This window comes from Salmo trutta, chromosome 25, assembly GCF_901001165.1.
Source record: "Salmo trutta chromosome 25, fSalTru1.1, whole genome shotgun sequence".
Lineage (NCBI taxonomy): Eukaryota > Metazoa > Chordata > Actinopteri > Salmoniformes > Salmonidae > Salmo > Salmo trutta.
Window position 1 is genome coordinate 31,755,250 of NC_042981.1, and position 15,735 is coordinate 31,770,984.

The window sequence follows — 15,735 nt, forward strand, 5'->3', positions numbered from 1 at the left end:
AGCATTAGATGATCTGCAGAGAAGAATAGGAGAAACTCCCCAAATGCAGGTGTGCCAAGCTTGTAGCGTAATACCCAAGAAGACTCGATGCTGTAATCGATGCCAAAGGTGCTTCAACAAAGTACTGAGTAAAGGGTCTGAATACTTATGTAAATGTGATATTTCCATTTAATATTTCTTTTTTAAACATGTTTTTGCTTTGTCATTATGGGTTATTGTGTGTAGATTGATGAGGGGGAAAAAACAATTGAATCCATTTTAGAGTAAGGCTGTAACGTAAAAAATTGTGGGGGTCTGAATACTTTCCGAATGCACTGTATTAGTGTATAGCTCTGTATACATCGTGAGAGCTTGAAGGTGTCTGAAAATGTTGTATAGTATCAGTAATGACCAGAGATTCTTTTGACCACAGTCAACGTACATGACAGTCAGTCCCATTGATGAGCGGTGGCACAACAGCAACCGTGTCAGGATTCCAGAATGAGGCTCATTCCGAAGCGATCACTCTCAAGCCCATACGGGTGGAGTGGAACAGGGTTTGGTTATGCTAATTTGTGCACACTGTTACAGGAAAATGAATAACACCAAACAGAGAGGGAACAGAAAAGTACAGTTTCCATGGTAACCATTCTCCTCTAAAGTCCTCATCTCTCCAGTGGCTTTCAGTTGTTTTTTGATGTCCTCTGTTTTTCTGTACCCGGTGAAAATCAACCACCAGGAGAGACAGGAATAAGGCTGCATTCTTTCAAGTTTAAAAGGGAGTAGGGTAGGAGAAGAACTGTCTAGATTCAAGACAGGATATCTAAAGACACACATGGAAATACACACAGACTCATAAACATAAAAATGAAACACTCTAAACATAAAATTAGAGAAAAGTAGCCCAATAGAATTCCAGACAGTGTCTGATGCAGACCTAGAGAAAATGGAGAAACAAGGAGGCACAAATATAAAGCTTAGAGAGACAGAGAGAGAGAGAGAGAGAGAGAGAGAGAGAGAGAGAGAGAGAGAGACTATCACACAGCCATTCCTGCCCAATATTTCATATTTAATCTTGTCTGCTGGAGGATTTCTTGGCCCAGTCTGGTGTAATCTTGTCGAGGGGCAGATGGCATTCTGGTTGTCTCAATCAGATCCCCTGGGTGAGGCAATGTTGCAGGGAAGTTCTCCAGGGTCGCTGGGGCGGTGTGATGCTGGGATGAGCATGACAGTCATGAACCTTTAGGTGTTCACACATGGCAGGTCTCTAAATATAAAGTAGATGCAGGTGGATCCTTGTTATTGTTCGACTTCTAAATGATGAATTTATTAGCTTTAAAAGGTGAGCTTGGGCAAGGTTTCGTCGTTAGGTGAGTGATCATGCTAATGCCAAGTTCATTTTCCTCCAGCTGTCTGGGTTTTACACTCCACACTGAATCACACACTATCCACTAGCCTCTTTCTCAGAACACACATACAACACACACACTCAAGGACACACACAGACACATACAAACACAAGGAGACACACACACGCACCACCTCAAGACATAAGAAGATCCACCCGATGTCCATATGATGTGGGTAGCCACTGGTCCTCTTTCAGTGCCAGCTTAAAAAGCTCTTGATGTTAGGGTAAGTGGACCTCCATCAGCATCTCGTTCACTCTACTTTAATAAGTTGAGGTGATCCTGGCCATGAGCACAGAGACTTTCAGACTTGCTGAGACGTGACAGAAACCAAGGGACACCTCATAGTTCATGCCTCTCAAACTCTAACCTCAATGTATACAGTAGAAGGTGGTCTCTACTACACAATTAGAAATGCTGGGGCACAATACATATATCATTGGATAGCTAATTATCTGGCGTAACCTCTCACAGGCAACAAGAGGTCCTGATAACATACCCATCCTTTGACCCGTACTCTGTACTGTTTTTCCTCTGCAATTTATGTGGCAAATTTACATAATAGCTCGTGTCAGCCTTAATTTGTTGAATAACTGCGGCGATGGTCAAACTTCGACAGTTTAATCCGCCTCGCTGCAACCAGTGAAATGAGGCTAGACGGAGACTGGCCCTTCGCTCCACAGCAACTCTCATACTCAATTACTGTCTGGCTGATGACAGCAGGGAATGAAACAGCGTGTGAGACATGAATGGGTCTGCTGGTGTCCCAGGTCAGAAGATAGGAGTCTGGGGACGGTAATGAGTGAATGAATGGATGAATGGGGAAAAAATGGAGCAGGAAGGAGGGACGGAACATTCAAAGAGAGGAACTGGAACAGGACAGAGGTCACTGGACAGGTCAGTCAGAGAGGGTTGTCTACTAGAGCTGGGACGATAAACCGAAAATTACTGACACTGACATTGTCTTCCTCTTACAGAAGCATTTTGCCTCTTACAGAAGCAACTACTGTTCTAGTTACAGAGAGGAGAGTCACAGCTTTTCTGTGAGTATATTTCATGTATTTCTTATCTCTTAGTTTTTAGTTCATGGCACCAATTTACATCCAGAGTAGGCTGTGTAGTATTGTTTTGATGCGCCCGCGGAACGGAGCCGAGTGGAGAGTACAATTTGCACTGAATAGGCCTATATCAAGTAGCCTAGGCCTAGCGCTGGACAGTCTTTGTAGGACATTAGCCTACATTTACTGATAGCCATGTAGAATAATTGGTTAATCTATCTAGCAACAATATCACATTTAGAGTTAGCAATCTAGCTAGGTGTTTTGAGTTCCCACTTCCTCCGGTGGTGTATAATATTGTCCATAGGCCAATATGCACAAAGATGTCGGCAAATTCTCTGAAGAGCCAAAAATAAATCTGATCATTCTGGATCCTATTTTGACAGGTTACACATCAACATATCAATCATGCATTCTCTGGATATGCTACCATCTCAGCTGTCTTACTTGGCACAGGATGAAAATTGTCTAGAGCCCTACCGCTAATGTAAAGTAACTGTTAATTAAAAACATTTGTAATTGTTGTATTTGTTGTTATAGAGAAAGTGTTACATTTATCTCTAGCACCTCCAGCAAAAATGAATGTACTGTAATTTATCGCAGATTTATCATATACGCAAAAGAATTGTCAATTTATCGTGATATGGATTTTGGTCCATATCGCCCGCCTCTAATATGAATATACACACACATACACACGTTCACACACTCTTTAAAGCATGCACAAAAAAAGAGTACATACTGTACAGGTCTAGCCTGCATGTTTTCTTACAATAAGAACACACAAACCCTCCAGAAACGTAGAAGCAACTTCACCTTGATGAGAATCATTCATCTATCCGTCATTGTCCATGTGCAAAGAGAAGGAGAAGGAAACCCCACTTCACCATCCCTTGGGAGAGCGGGAACAGGAACGTAAAGAATAAAAGAGGGAACAAAGAGTAAACATTTGTTTTGGCAGCAGGCAGAGTAGTCTCCTGACGTGGTTACAGAGGAGCCCCTCTGTCCTGACCTTAAATCTGAATGGAGGGGGAGTTATCATAGCCCCCCCGTCCCGTCCCGTCCGCTGCCCTTCCAACTCAAACCCACATTCCTCCCCAACACCACTTAGCACAAACAAAGTGGCCCGTTCCCACCACTGAACTTTGGAAAATGCTAAATTTGTTTGGAAAAGTCAGAAGAATCTCAAGAGCCCTTCAAGAGTCAACAGAGACCTTAGTCAATTAGACTGTCTCCCTACCATGTAGTCTAGTGAGTTCTAACTTGAAATATGTCAGATAGTTTGAGACAATTCCCATACGCACACATTTTTCATTAAAGAAATTGCTAATAGTCAAGTGTCTGTGCGTGTAGATGAAATAGGCTAAAAACCAGCAGAGAATACACTCCTACATATACATTCACAAGGCCTCATGCGCGCGCACACACACACACACACACACACACACACACACACACACACACACACACACACACACACACAGAGCTGTATGAATTTGGAGATCTAGTCAGTCTCCAAGCCCTGATTCCACATTCCATAGTGCTCAACCTCCTCCTCCAATCGGAGTCTTTTGTGCCTGTTGAAAGGCATTGAGGTTACAGGGTTTCTCCCTTTAGGGTGCACAGCATAATACTCTCTCTCAAGACAATGACCTCATCGTGACACCCTCGCTCTCTCTGTGTGTGTGTGTGTGTGTGTGTGTGTGTGTCAGAGAGAAAGGGGGACAGGGAGATGGTAAGAAAATGGAGAGGCAGAGCACTTTTGAAGAGTAGGAGGGAAGACTGCAATATGCCACTTTGGAGGGGAGTCAGGGGACTACCTTGGTATAGGCTACAGACAACTGTGTCAAGTTTATTTACGTTTAACTTCTTGCAAGCAAAAACATGAACCGTCCAAATAAATGTTACTTTACTTCATAAAGATGCAGCCTTGCTAAAAATAACTGTGCATTTTGGGCGTGGCCAACAGCAGACTAGGGAGTGCAGCTTCAGCAGCAGAGTAGATAGAATAGGAGAATCTAGGGAATGTAGCTGCCATGCTGCTCTCTCACTGGATGGTACGGTAGACTATATTACTGTATTTTATTACAACCCATTTATCTCCTCTTATGTGGTTATTTATTACTGTACTAGCAGGACTCTGAGCTCACTCTGTGTAATAAATGCTACAGTAGCCTACATTGCTTACATTGCATTCCATACGGTCAGTAGCTACTGCTAAAACAGGCTGTACTACAGAATAACAACTGTAGCACCAATGCCTAAATGTAAAGCACACATACCACTTAGCCAAGGGAGCAGTCATTCCTTACAGGAAATTCCTACAGAGCACTTCTGCTGACTAAAAGGCTCAAAGAGAGGATAGTTTCAAGAATGTAATGTATACACTATGTTCAGCGTACAAGTCCAGTTAGAGTCCTTGGACCTTATATGAGAATTCAGGTGGTCTCTATGAATCAGTGTGCTGTGATTCTGTATGTGGTAATGTAGCATGCATGTTACCATTATAGTGGGTAAAATAATTAAAATGGTATAATAATTGAAATGTTCTCCTAAAGGTTCTATCCAACCCTTTTAGCAATCCTTTCAACTGCCGTGATACATCTAAAAAATTCTCCACAACAGAGAAAAGTTAGAGAATCAAAGACAGAAAGCAGAGCAGAGCCCTCCACTGGCAGTGTGCCTGTCTCTGTGCTGAGACATACGCGAAATGGGAGAGAGCCATCGGGTTCGTGGTCACATCTCTGACCAAGGCCCTTCTCCCCCGATTGCTAAGTTTGGCCAGCCGGCCAGCTCTAGGAAGAGTCTTGGTGGTTCTAAACTTCTTCCATTTAAGAATGATGGAGGCCACTGTGTTCTTGGGGACCTTCAATGCTGCAGATGTTTTGGTACCCTTCCCAGATCTGTGCCTCGACACAATCCTGTCCCAGAGTTCTACGGACAATTCCTTCAACCTCATGGCTTGGCTTTTGCTCAGCGATGTACTGTCAACTGTGGGACCCTATATAGACAGGTGTGTGCCTTTCCAAATCATGTCCAATCAAGTTGTAGAAACATCTCAATGAGGATCAATGGAAACAGGATGCACCTGTGCTCAATTTTGAGTCTCATAGCAAAGGGTCTGAATACCTATGTAAATAAGGTATTTGTTTTTATTTGTAATACATTTGCAAAAAATTCTAAACCTGTTTTTGCTTTTTTTATTATGGGGTGTTGTGTTGTAGATTTTAATGAGGAAAACATTTAATTTAATCAATTTTAGAGTAAGGCTGTAATGTAACACAATGTGGAAAAAGTCAAGGGGTCTGAATACCTTTCGAATGCAGTGAATGTGAATTCTATTCTTCATGTCTATCATGGCCATTTCTTGGAGAGGGCTAGGGAAGCATCCATGTTAGAAAACAAAAGGGTAAAAATACCAGGCTCTGCAAACTGTTGTGTGACCTACATTAACCGCAGACACACGCCACAACCGCCATCAGGACCATACAAGCCAAGCCCATACACGCTCATGTCAACCATTATAAAAAGGGGAAACTAGAGAAAAAATACCTCAGATATGAAATATACCTCAGATATGAAATATACTATGTGTTAATATGCATCCATTTATGTGGAAAAATCAAGCAGCATCTCTCCAACGAAGGATGGCTGCCATTGCCCCATTATAGCAGTAAGATGGTATCTGCACAAATACACATTGTGGCTCAGGACATGGAGAAAATTGGGATCTATTGTGACGGGGTAAATTGAGAATCATAAATGCCAATTCAGAATTAGCTTCAGTGGATTAGATTGGTTAACAATAGTGCTGCAACGTCAACCATTGGAAAAGGGAGGCATGTTCTGAATCTGAAGTAAATTAGGCAACACTGCCACCAGGTGACCTACTTTGAAAGAAATACCCTACGTATCGACTACTCCATGGTACAGTATTTAGCCATACCAGACAAAAATCAGTACAATAAATGCATAAGAAAAAAAATATTTAGAAAACGACAAAGTTTGGTTGGATTTAAATGTTAACGTTTATTGACGCATTTCCAATAATTATTGCACTCCAATTAGATATTGTACGACGAGCAATTAGACTGCTACTTTTTCCCTTTGAAGACAAGCTGTTCGTTCTCCCTACTCAGCTCTCCGTGCTCTGCGAGGGCTCGTTCACCATGGACGCTAAACAAACATCCTCACGCCAAACGGTTAGGCAGTGGTTACCTGGACACCTGCGCAGCTGGCTATCGGCGAGAAAAGAGAAAAACAACTTGAGAAAATAGGAAGAAAAAAAACTTCACATATTTGAATCACTGATTCGTGGTTTAGGCCTAGCTAACAGGACTGTAGACATGGCATATTTACCGAGATATCGGGACATCATCGATGTCTGTTGATGGACATGTTGCAGATAGAGACTTCTTTGCGGCTAAAATAAATTTCGGTAGGCCTATATGGCACTCCGGCAGCGATCTCTTTTTGTAAACTCTAGTCTGGTGGTGGTGCCTGGTCATGGTTGATTTTTAAGCGGACCTTCAACGTTTGTAAACTGTCGACGTCCCATGTGGTGTAAAACCAGAGCGATGACACCTGCCCACGTAGCGATGTTACCGTTACCCTGGCAAAGGTGCACCCCATCATAATGGCCTAAACGTTCAGCTCTTGACAAGTTCACTTCTCAGCAGCAATGATTTTCTAGAAATCCAGAGTTGAAGACAAACTACAGCCACTAACTTTTTTTCCTACAAATGTGCAGACAATGACTAACCATTTGCATTATGCTCTTTTTAATGACAATGCTCATTTGAAAAATAGAGAAAAATAATTGCCTAAAAAAAAAAAACAGCTTTAAACGTACTGGTGTTTAAAGTGCAAATATATGTCAAGTGAAATACATGAGACATGCAACATATCAAGTCATTATTAACAAGTAATTCCTCCAACAAGCTACTAGTAACCAGAAACGTACAACTTAAAAACGGTACATCTGCTGTACAACTGTATGCATATGTGATTGCACTGCCATGCTAAACAAAGCAGAGTAATTCTACTCAAATAAAAAGCAGTCATTGTAAAGATCTGTAGACTACATCTTTATGCTTTGTGTTGGTCACTGTTTACACTGATGAAGACAACAGTTATTACAATAAAATATCAGAATAGCATGAAGCGATACTGCAGAATGAAGCTAGTCTATACTGTATCATTACATAAATCAAGCAGACAAAGCCCTCACTGCCTCGACTCTCCGCACACTGGTAACTCGAGCTGTTGTGCAGTTTGTCAATACCATACTAAGCACAGCAGGTTGTGGGATCTGCAGTCTGTTACTCATTAATTATTTTACATCAGAAATAACGTAACAGACCATATCCCCCACAGACATCCAAGCCCAAAACTCTAGCACCACGGCACCTCTTTATTGCATCATAATGATCTTCTCTTGACAACACATGAGCCCCTCCCTGCCCAGAATAATAGACAAACAGGTCTGATAGCATAATAGATGTGGACATTAGTGTAGCAGAGACAAGAAATAAAGAGGAAACATGGCCTCTGGAGGTCACAGAAGAGATGTTCACATCAATTACTAAGCAGGACAGGGAGTAAAAAGTGAAAAAGTAGAACATGGATTAGTTGGGTTTAGACTCAGATCAGTGTCTTGTGTGACAAAACATTTGGATATCTTTTCTGCACTATAGTGCGTCTGACAAGGCCATGTATCTAGAGTTGTGAGCGAATCCAAAATGAATGCTCTCTATGAAGGCCGAAGTATATTTTGAATATTCACTTGTAAAAGATAATTGAGTAAATAAATCACTTGAGGGAAAAAAATAAGTTGAAATCATATTCACCATTCAATAAATCACATGTGAAGAACGCCATCTTATGTAACGTAATAAGCAGCGTTACAGTTTATGGCTATTCGGCAGCCTGAAGTAAAATAATAATCCCCCCACTCATAACGTGGAATAACTACTAGCAACGATGTACTTAGTGGCATTTCAGAACAGAGAGAGCAGCAGCTCCCCTTATGTAGGGAACCTATCCTCATAGATGTTACATAGCTTTAGCCAAATGGAACACCAACTAAACTAGTGTCATTCTCTAAGTCATAAGTTGTTCCAAGAAATAACCAACAAGACTTAGTAATCAGCCTTGAGACTTATATGCACAAACTGACAACTGATGGTGCCTTGACAAAGCTTATTGCCTTGGATTCGCATTGCTCTGCTAGAGTTTTCAGCAACATGGTCCAAACCCATCAGACATTCCTCTAGGAACAAACGTGACATGGTGACGGCGTGGACAAAGAGTTAAAACACGTTAAGCATGGTTTGTCGGCCGAGAACTCTTTAATGGCGGGATAGAAACACTATGGCACGTCCGTCAATCGTCAGTCCCAGTTCTCCCAATCCTCCAGCTGAAAAATAACATGTCGTTTAGTTCAACACAGTTGTTTCCAAGGCATGTTATCCTTTGTTATAGTTTGAGGTTAGAAAAAAATAAAACAAGAAAAATATGACAAATACATCATAGCCCACCTCTCCTGTAGCGGCAACTCTCGAGAGCGCCATCTGCACCTCCTCTTCTGTCATGTCCAGGTCAAAGTCCTTCTCCCAGTCCTCACTGACATCTGTGCTGGACCCTGCAGGGGTTGGGGGGGGGAGCACAGGGTCAGATAGGACCATTTAACACTATTCTATGACACGAACAGCTTAGGCCTATTCAATCAAATCACAGTCACATCAGTAGCTGAATAGAATGTCCTTTTACCTTTCTTGCCATTGTTTGAAGGTGTAGACTTCCCGCTGTCAGAGTTGAGCTCAAACACCCTCAGGTCCTGGGGCCCCTCTGTCTCTGGTCTGGTGGTAGGAGCCTGGACTGTTACTCTCTCAGCTGTAGCTTTCCCTGTGGGCTCAGGCTGGGCTGGGGCCTCTACCTGAACCTCAGGCTGCCCCTGTTCCCTCTCCTCCTCCTGCTGCTCTTCTGGCTCGCTCTCCTCCAGGCTGGCCTTGTTGAGTTTCTGGGCCAGCGCCACAACTGCAGGATGTGGCCTGGCTGGTCTCAACTCCACCTGGGTCGGCAGGCTGCCACTGTCGCTGCTCAGGGAGAGGGTTGAGGAGCGCTCCCCGCTCGGAGACGGGATGGGGCTGAGCGGGGTCGTCGCCATGGTGACTGGTGTGAGTGGGGACAGCTGGGTCGCGGGGTCTTCCAATGGGGGTGTGAAGTCTAGGCGAGATGAAGACGTCACGCCAAGGAAGTCATCTGGGGTAGAAATAAGGGAGAGAACAGTGAGTCACATGAGACAGATCTGCACTAATCTAAAACATTTCACCATTGTGAAATCCACTATCCAACACACCTTCATCCTCCTCCTCCCAGCCCAGAGCCTCTGTGTGGGTAGTCTGCTCTGCTCTCTGCTTCAGGGCCACTCTTCTCGCCTCCTCCTGGTGGTCACTCACAATAATTATTACCCATCAGCAGAACAGTACCAGATTGTGTTTTTATGTATTCAGGGAGCTGGTGCTATGAAGTGGTGATGGGTATTTTAACTTAAATGATCTAATACACACAACTTACCTGTGAAATAGTTGCATCGAAAACATTGTAAGATACCTCCATTTTGTCAGCATGCAGCAAATAAAATATAAACACAGGTGGACTTTCCAGAAAAAGAGGAAGGGGCTGTGAACAGGCTTTGGCAGAGGAGGGAGTGGACTTTGTTAAGAAACATTGGAAAGCATCTGAACCCAAATCGAGTAGCAGGAGATTTGGCTCTGGGTGCTGAGATTGACTTTCACAATCTCAATGTTTTCCCAGTCTTTACTAACCTACCGGAGCTCTGAGGCCCCTCTCCAAACTGTCCAGCAGAGGGAAGAGTTTACTTTCTAACGTGATAGAAGGGGGTGCATGACAGTTCACGAGAGCTATCCATGCCAGTAACAAAAGTGGGAATTACCTGGTACAACTGAAAGACTTTGTAGAAATACCGCTGCCAGAATTCAGAATGGGCTACAGCTACTGGCACCTAGGGATGAAAATGCATAATATGCTACATGACACCCAGATTTTGCATTGTTAGGAACAAAAATAATTCACTTAAATTCTATTAACGTGGTAAATAATGTTAAGCTCTAGTGTTTCTGTGATAAGACCTTTTAACAGGAGGGTTTAGATAAGTGTACCATTTTGGTGTAAAGGGCCCTGATGGAAGGGCTGTTGACCAGGAGGTCAGAGATCTCTCCTTTCCTCTCCTCCAGACTGAAGCAGGAGAGCCACGCATCAAACTGCTCTAGGGGACCTAGGACAACACACAGGTCACACAATTAAAGCACACCCAAGACACTAAAATGTTTGACAGCTTTAACTGCATGAAAATAAGAAGTCCAAACTAACTGACAAGTTATTTGTATTCACTGTAATAAGAGTTCATTTTGACCATGATTCATGGGTAGGCCCAATCCATAAACCTGCCAAATTTTAATGTGGGCAATATACAGAAATTGAACACACTTAACATTTGCTTCAGAAATATCAAATGAGAGGGCTTGCAGGCTTGGATTATTGGGATATATTGGAGCGCATTTGAAGACATTTAGTAGTCTCTCAGATTGAATAGAGCCCTCAGACGACGTCAGTTTGGTAAGAGGAAAGGGAGGAGTTAGGACATCCGGCTTTCTTACGTCACTGCCTTATTTGCTTGTTGCCCTAAGGTAAACATCCCCAGGACACAAAATAGCAGCTAACAAGATGGAGATCAGAGGTTATTTTAATTAATGTATTTCGCAAGTTGCTAATTTGAATCAACTACCTTCACTAAAAACACTGCAAAAGTTATGGTAAGAGTATTTCATGAGCAATTTCTGATCGCATTTTAAGCCCCGCCTATCCAAACTTGTGATTTGTTGGGAGAGTTGTCTGTCTGAATCAGACCCTGCCCGGAACAATTATTTTCATTCCCTTTTCCAAAGTTACCAAGAGAATCCATCATGATTTCCAAACTAAACATTTAGGGTAGAGTATAATGAATAATCATAGGGCCTTTAGTCCCTTGTCATTGCCATTTTTTAGGCTTTTTTATGTTTTGAGGACACTGAAGCCTGGTTAGTGACATTATATTCAAGAAAAGGTCATGTGCCATGTAATCAGAAGAGTGAAGAAACAGATGGAAAAGAAAGTTGTGAACTGTTCACCGTCAGGCTCATTGCAGTATGTAGCAGGGTCAGCTTGTAGACTGTAGAGACGAGCCTAGGGAACAAAACACAAACTGTAACTCTTGTGACAACATGTGTTCTGGAGTGTAATCATCAGTCCAAACAGTTGTATTTTGCACCAAAAACGAGTTTCTATTGGAATGGACAAATTCAGGTAGGTCCCTGCCCATTTGGTTCCTAGTGAATACACCCCTGGTATCTAGTATTGCAACAAAAAGAGACCGTGTTTTGATATCAAAAACATTTTAATCTCTTGAAGCCTAAAGCACAAATCTGTGGATAGACCATCCCCTCTGCTGTGGAGCTCAGTAACACTTCTGAGACTAACCACTCAAACATGTTTGAACAGGTGGGGGAGAAGCTCTAACAATGTTAACATTTCTGAGATACATTCTGGTGTATTAGCAGTAAGTGCTGTAAAATGTAAAACAGCATAGTATCTCTTCCTTAAGTAGTTGAATGACACTGTCACGGTGATTAATTAAACACAGTCTAAACATCCTCACCTTGGTGCTGTCATACACCTCTGTGGTGCCTGCAGGAGTTGCCACTAGCGTAATGACATCACAGTCGATGGTCATGTCCTGGGGAGGAGCGAGGGTGTCTGTTATCACGCCTAAGAAACTGGACAGGCTCTTCTTCACCTTCTCTGTGGTGTCAGAGGAGCCCTCCACCTGAAACAAAGTGGGACAGGTGGCATATGTCAGACAGGAAGTATGCCTATAAATAACCAAGTGACAATGCATATCAGCTTTTCTGTGACCCATAGTAAAGGTCCAAATGGCCTACCGCTAGTTTGCTTCTAACAGCACTTGCTGTGGCGACGATGGAGCACGCAGTATCATGTTGCACTACGTTGGAGAACTCTGTCAGGTCACGCTTTATAAACTCATACGCCTCAGATGACTGTAAAAATAAAATGTTGGAGTTACATTGGCAAGTCCAAACAAGGTAAGATGTCTGCAATAGCAGCATACATTGGATGTCACAAGGATAGTCATTGACTTTTGTTTTATCATGAGTCACGTTGAAAACATTGAATTTGCCTTCTTGATAAACAGCACATAACAAAATAGCCAGCTAGTTTATTTTGTAGCTTATTACGCATCATAAGGAGAGAGAACCTGATTATCTGTGCAGGCTAGCATGGATGCCTACCTTATCTTTGACGGCCTGTAAGCTTTGCTGAAGCCAGCCTCCCCACCAGCCTTCGCAGCCTTCCCTGGAGTCAAGAGGCATGGTGATGAGACTTAAAAATGGATCAACAGGGCAATGTCATGCAATACATATCTTGCTTTTTAGATACTTAACTATGTTAATGGCCTAGCTAACGTTACCTACAATCTGGCCAGACAGGAGAGTAACAGTGTGCATACACTCATCTGAAAGCAATCTAGCCAGTTTAGCTGACTGGCTAGTCAACACCTGGGGTGTATTCATTACGCCATTTCTGTTGCAAAAGGTTTTCAGTTTGGAGTAAACTGTTTGTTGCATAATTGGCGTAATGAATACACCTCATGTGTTGGCTAGTCAGTCAGCTAAACTGGCTAGATTGCTGTCAGATGAGTGTATGTCCACTGTTTCTCTCCTCCGAGTTTCTATTGGACACATTTAGGTAGGTCCCTCCCCGTTTTGTTCTGTTTGCTCTGTTTAATTTCGTTTGGTTCTTAAACGATCAATGGTTTCAGTTGCAATAGGTTATGAATACACCCCAGTGAATGTGCATTAGACGTGTACAGCAACTAGCCTAGCTAGTTAGCTGTCATGCTAACAAAGTTAGCTACGGTTGGAACCATATAACTGTATTTTATCCGTCACTTTTAATAAATACAACAGGAGGTAGAAATAATAGACCAAATTACATTTGTCACGCGATTAAAACGTCTGTCTCTGCGATTAGGCAGCAACCAGTCTGTTAGTCACTGCTAGCTAGCCACCTAACGTTAGCCATCAAGCTAACCAGCTGGTGCAATATTTTGGTAAACAAACACCGACGGACTTCCTCACATTGCCTCGAGAACAGACAGAACGTTTTGAAATGGGTGAACGTAGCAAGAGCTAAATATGAAGGAAGCAACATCTTATATGAAGAAAACCCACGCCATAAGTGTGATTATAATACGATGGTTAATTTATCAAACAAAAACTATTTTGCGACTTCTCACTCACCCTTCAGCCATCTTCAGACCATGACGACATCACCGGCATTTACTGAACTCTGACCCTGCTGAATTAGGAAAAAGCTTGTCCCTCTAAAAGAAAGGCTTTTCAGTTTGTATCTGCTTCTACTAAATACAGCTTTAGGGTAGATAGCTCGTGTAAAATGTATTATTATTTTCCAAATTCATTATTAGCTCTTTAGGCAATTTTTTAGGACTATATCTGTGTCTGCAAAGCATCATCTTTAGGGATGGGTCAACATTTACATAATGAGTACCTGGAGGAAAATGGGGGAACTTTCAATTTACTTTTGAAAGTTGATAGAAGAATGCACAAGGTGCAGTTTCGAAATTGGGTAGTGCATCATCAGTTTTCCTCTTGTCATGTCAGTCATTGCGTACCTTAGAGAGCTATTTATAACGTGTAAGAAATGTCCAGATCAACTAGCCCATGTCAGCTAATGTTTTTTAGCCCATACATTTTGTTGTAATGTTTGAGTCACTCAAATATGACGAGACATGGCAAAAAAGGTGTGTAGTAGCAAAGCCACTATACAACACAACACTAAACAATACATTAATTGTGCTATAACGGTGACAAACGGTGCCCACAAACCTACATAAAGCTGTCCCAACATCTTACCCCTGCTACACCTGGCTATCAGTGGAGCCTTGTCTGGCAGCGAGATTATTCAATGATTACATTTCTCTAAAACAGGTTATAGGCTACATGTGCACCACAAAGTCAGAACAGTAGGCAAAATTGAGAGGGGTAAATAGACCAAATCTATTGCATAATTTATGCAGTAGCATACAATACATTATTGGACTCACCTTGTGCTGTGCTCACTTGAACAGGAAGGTGGAATGGTGGTCCTTCATGGGCAAATTTTGCTAAAAATGTGGGCCTCAAAACAGGTGGGGCTCAAAACAGGTGAATGACAGGTTGCCACTGTCTTGCACGCAGACTAGCCTATAGCCTATGTTCTGTTCTGTTTGAGGAGGAGAGTGTGATAATGAGGAGGACCGGAGCTCAACTTTGATAGCGTGCTACTACTAAAATGTGTTTTATTATTATATGTTTCTTGACCATGATGTAGGCCTATTTATCAGAGTTATTGACCTCACAATAAGCCACATTGTGGTGCTGAAACTTGAGGCAACAGCCATGGCACAATCAATCGGAAATGAATAGATCATGGTCCTGAAAGTAGGCAAATTCGAGTAGGCATAGTTCATTTCAACTTCTTAATTTTAATTAGACTTTACTAACAAGAGGGCTTTGTGTTGGAGCCTATTTCTTCCTACTTAAGAAATACGAGGTAGGCAATAGGGTACTATATCCCTAGATTTGTTGGTCAATTCCTCCACCCACCATGCACCCTTGTGTCAGTGTAGTGATGGGCATTCCAAGTCTTTTCAGTGAGCTGGCTCATTTGGCTCTGTTCGTGTAAAAGAGCAGGCACATTTGTTTCAAATGTCTCTACATTCAAAATGCTTAAAAGTTGACATAGAAGCATGAAAAATATTGCAAATCTCAAATGTAAAGTCCAAAAGGTAGGCTATCATTGTCAGATCTGGAAATGCATATTCAAATAAATGTTTACCTGTCCTAATTTTTAGATGGCCTGCAAAATTATATATATTTTTTTAAACACTGAACAGAGTGGACCAGATTGATATGCTCTCCCCACTATTTATTGTTTCTGCATTGAGGATTCATCCTCTTTCAATAATTATTTTGGAAATGATCTACAGAAAAACCTTGTTTTGAGCTCAGTTCAAAAAGAGCCGTTCGTTTGAGAACGACCCATCATTATGTCAGTGAAGGGCTGTTAAATTAAAACCAAGACTCTAATTTAGGGGGTATGAGAAGGTATGCCATAGGCCTACTTTTTATTAAAGAAATGGCAAAAAA

At 42.1% G+C, this 15,735-nt stretch overlaps 1 protein-coding gene across 4 annotated transcripts; it reads right to left on the reverse strand.

The window, feature by feature from the left end:
• Positions 1-7,210: 7,210 nt before the first annotated feature.
• Positions 7,211-13,905, reverse strand: LOC115162419 (BSD domain-containing protein 1). Of its 4 annotated transcripts, none has more exons than XM_029713704.1 (11): positions 13,828-13,905; positions 12,817-12,880; positions 12,448-12,564; positions 12,165-12,332; positions 11,638-11,692; positions 10,630-10,745; positions 10,404-10,472; positions 9,807-9,891; positions 9,218-9,709; positions 8,986-9,089; positions 7,211-8,864 (listed from the first exon to the last, which is right to left on the reverse strand). In XM_029713704.1, the coding sequence occupies exons 1-11, from the start codon at positions 13,836-13,838 to the stop codon at positions 8,838-8,840; spliced, it is 1,308 nt and encodes a 435-aa protein (XP_029569564.1). In that variant the 5' UTR covers positions 13,839-13,905; the 3' UTR covers positions 7,211-8,837. The 4 variants fall into 4 exon arrangements, with proteins under 4 accessions (XP_029569564.1, XP_029569563.1, XP_029569565.1 ...); XM_029713703.1 differs by having other exon boundaries at positions 12,817-12,907; positions 13,828-13,853; XM_029713705.1 differs by lacking the exon at positions 13,828-13,905 and adding an exon at positions 13,521-13,541.
• Between the last annotated feature and the right edge of the window lie 1,830 nt (positions 13,906-15,735).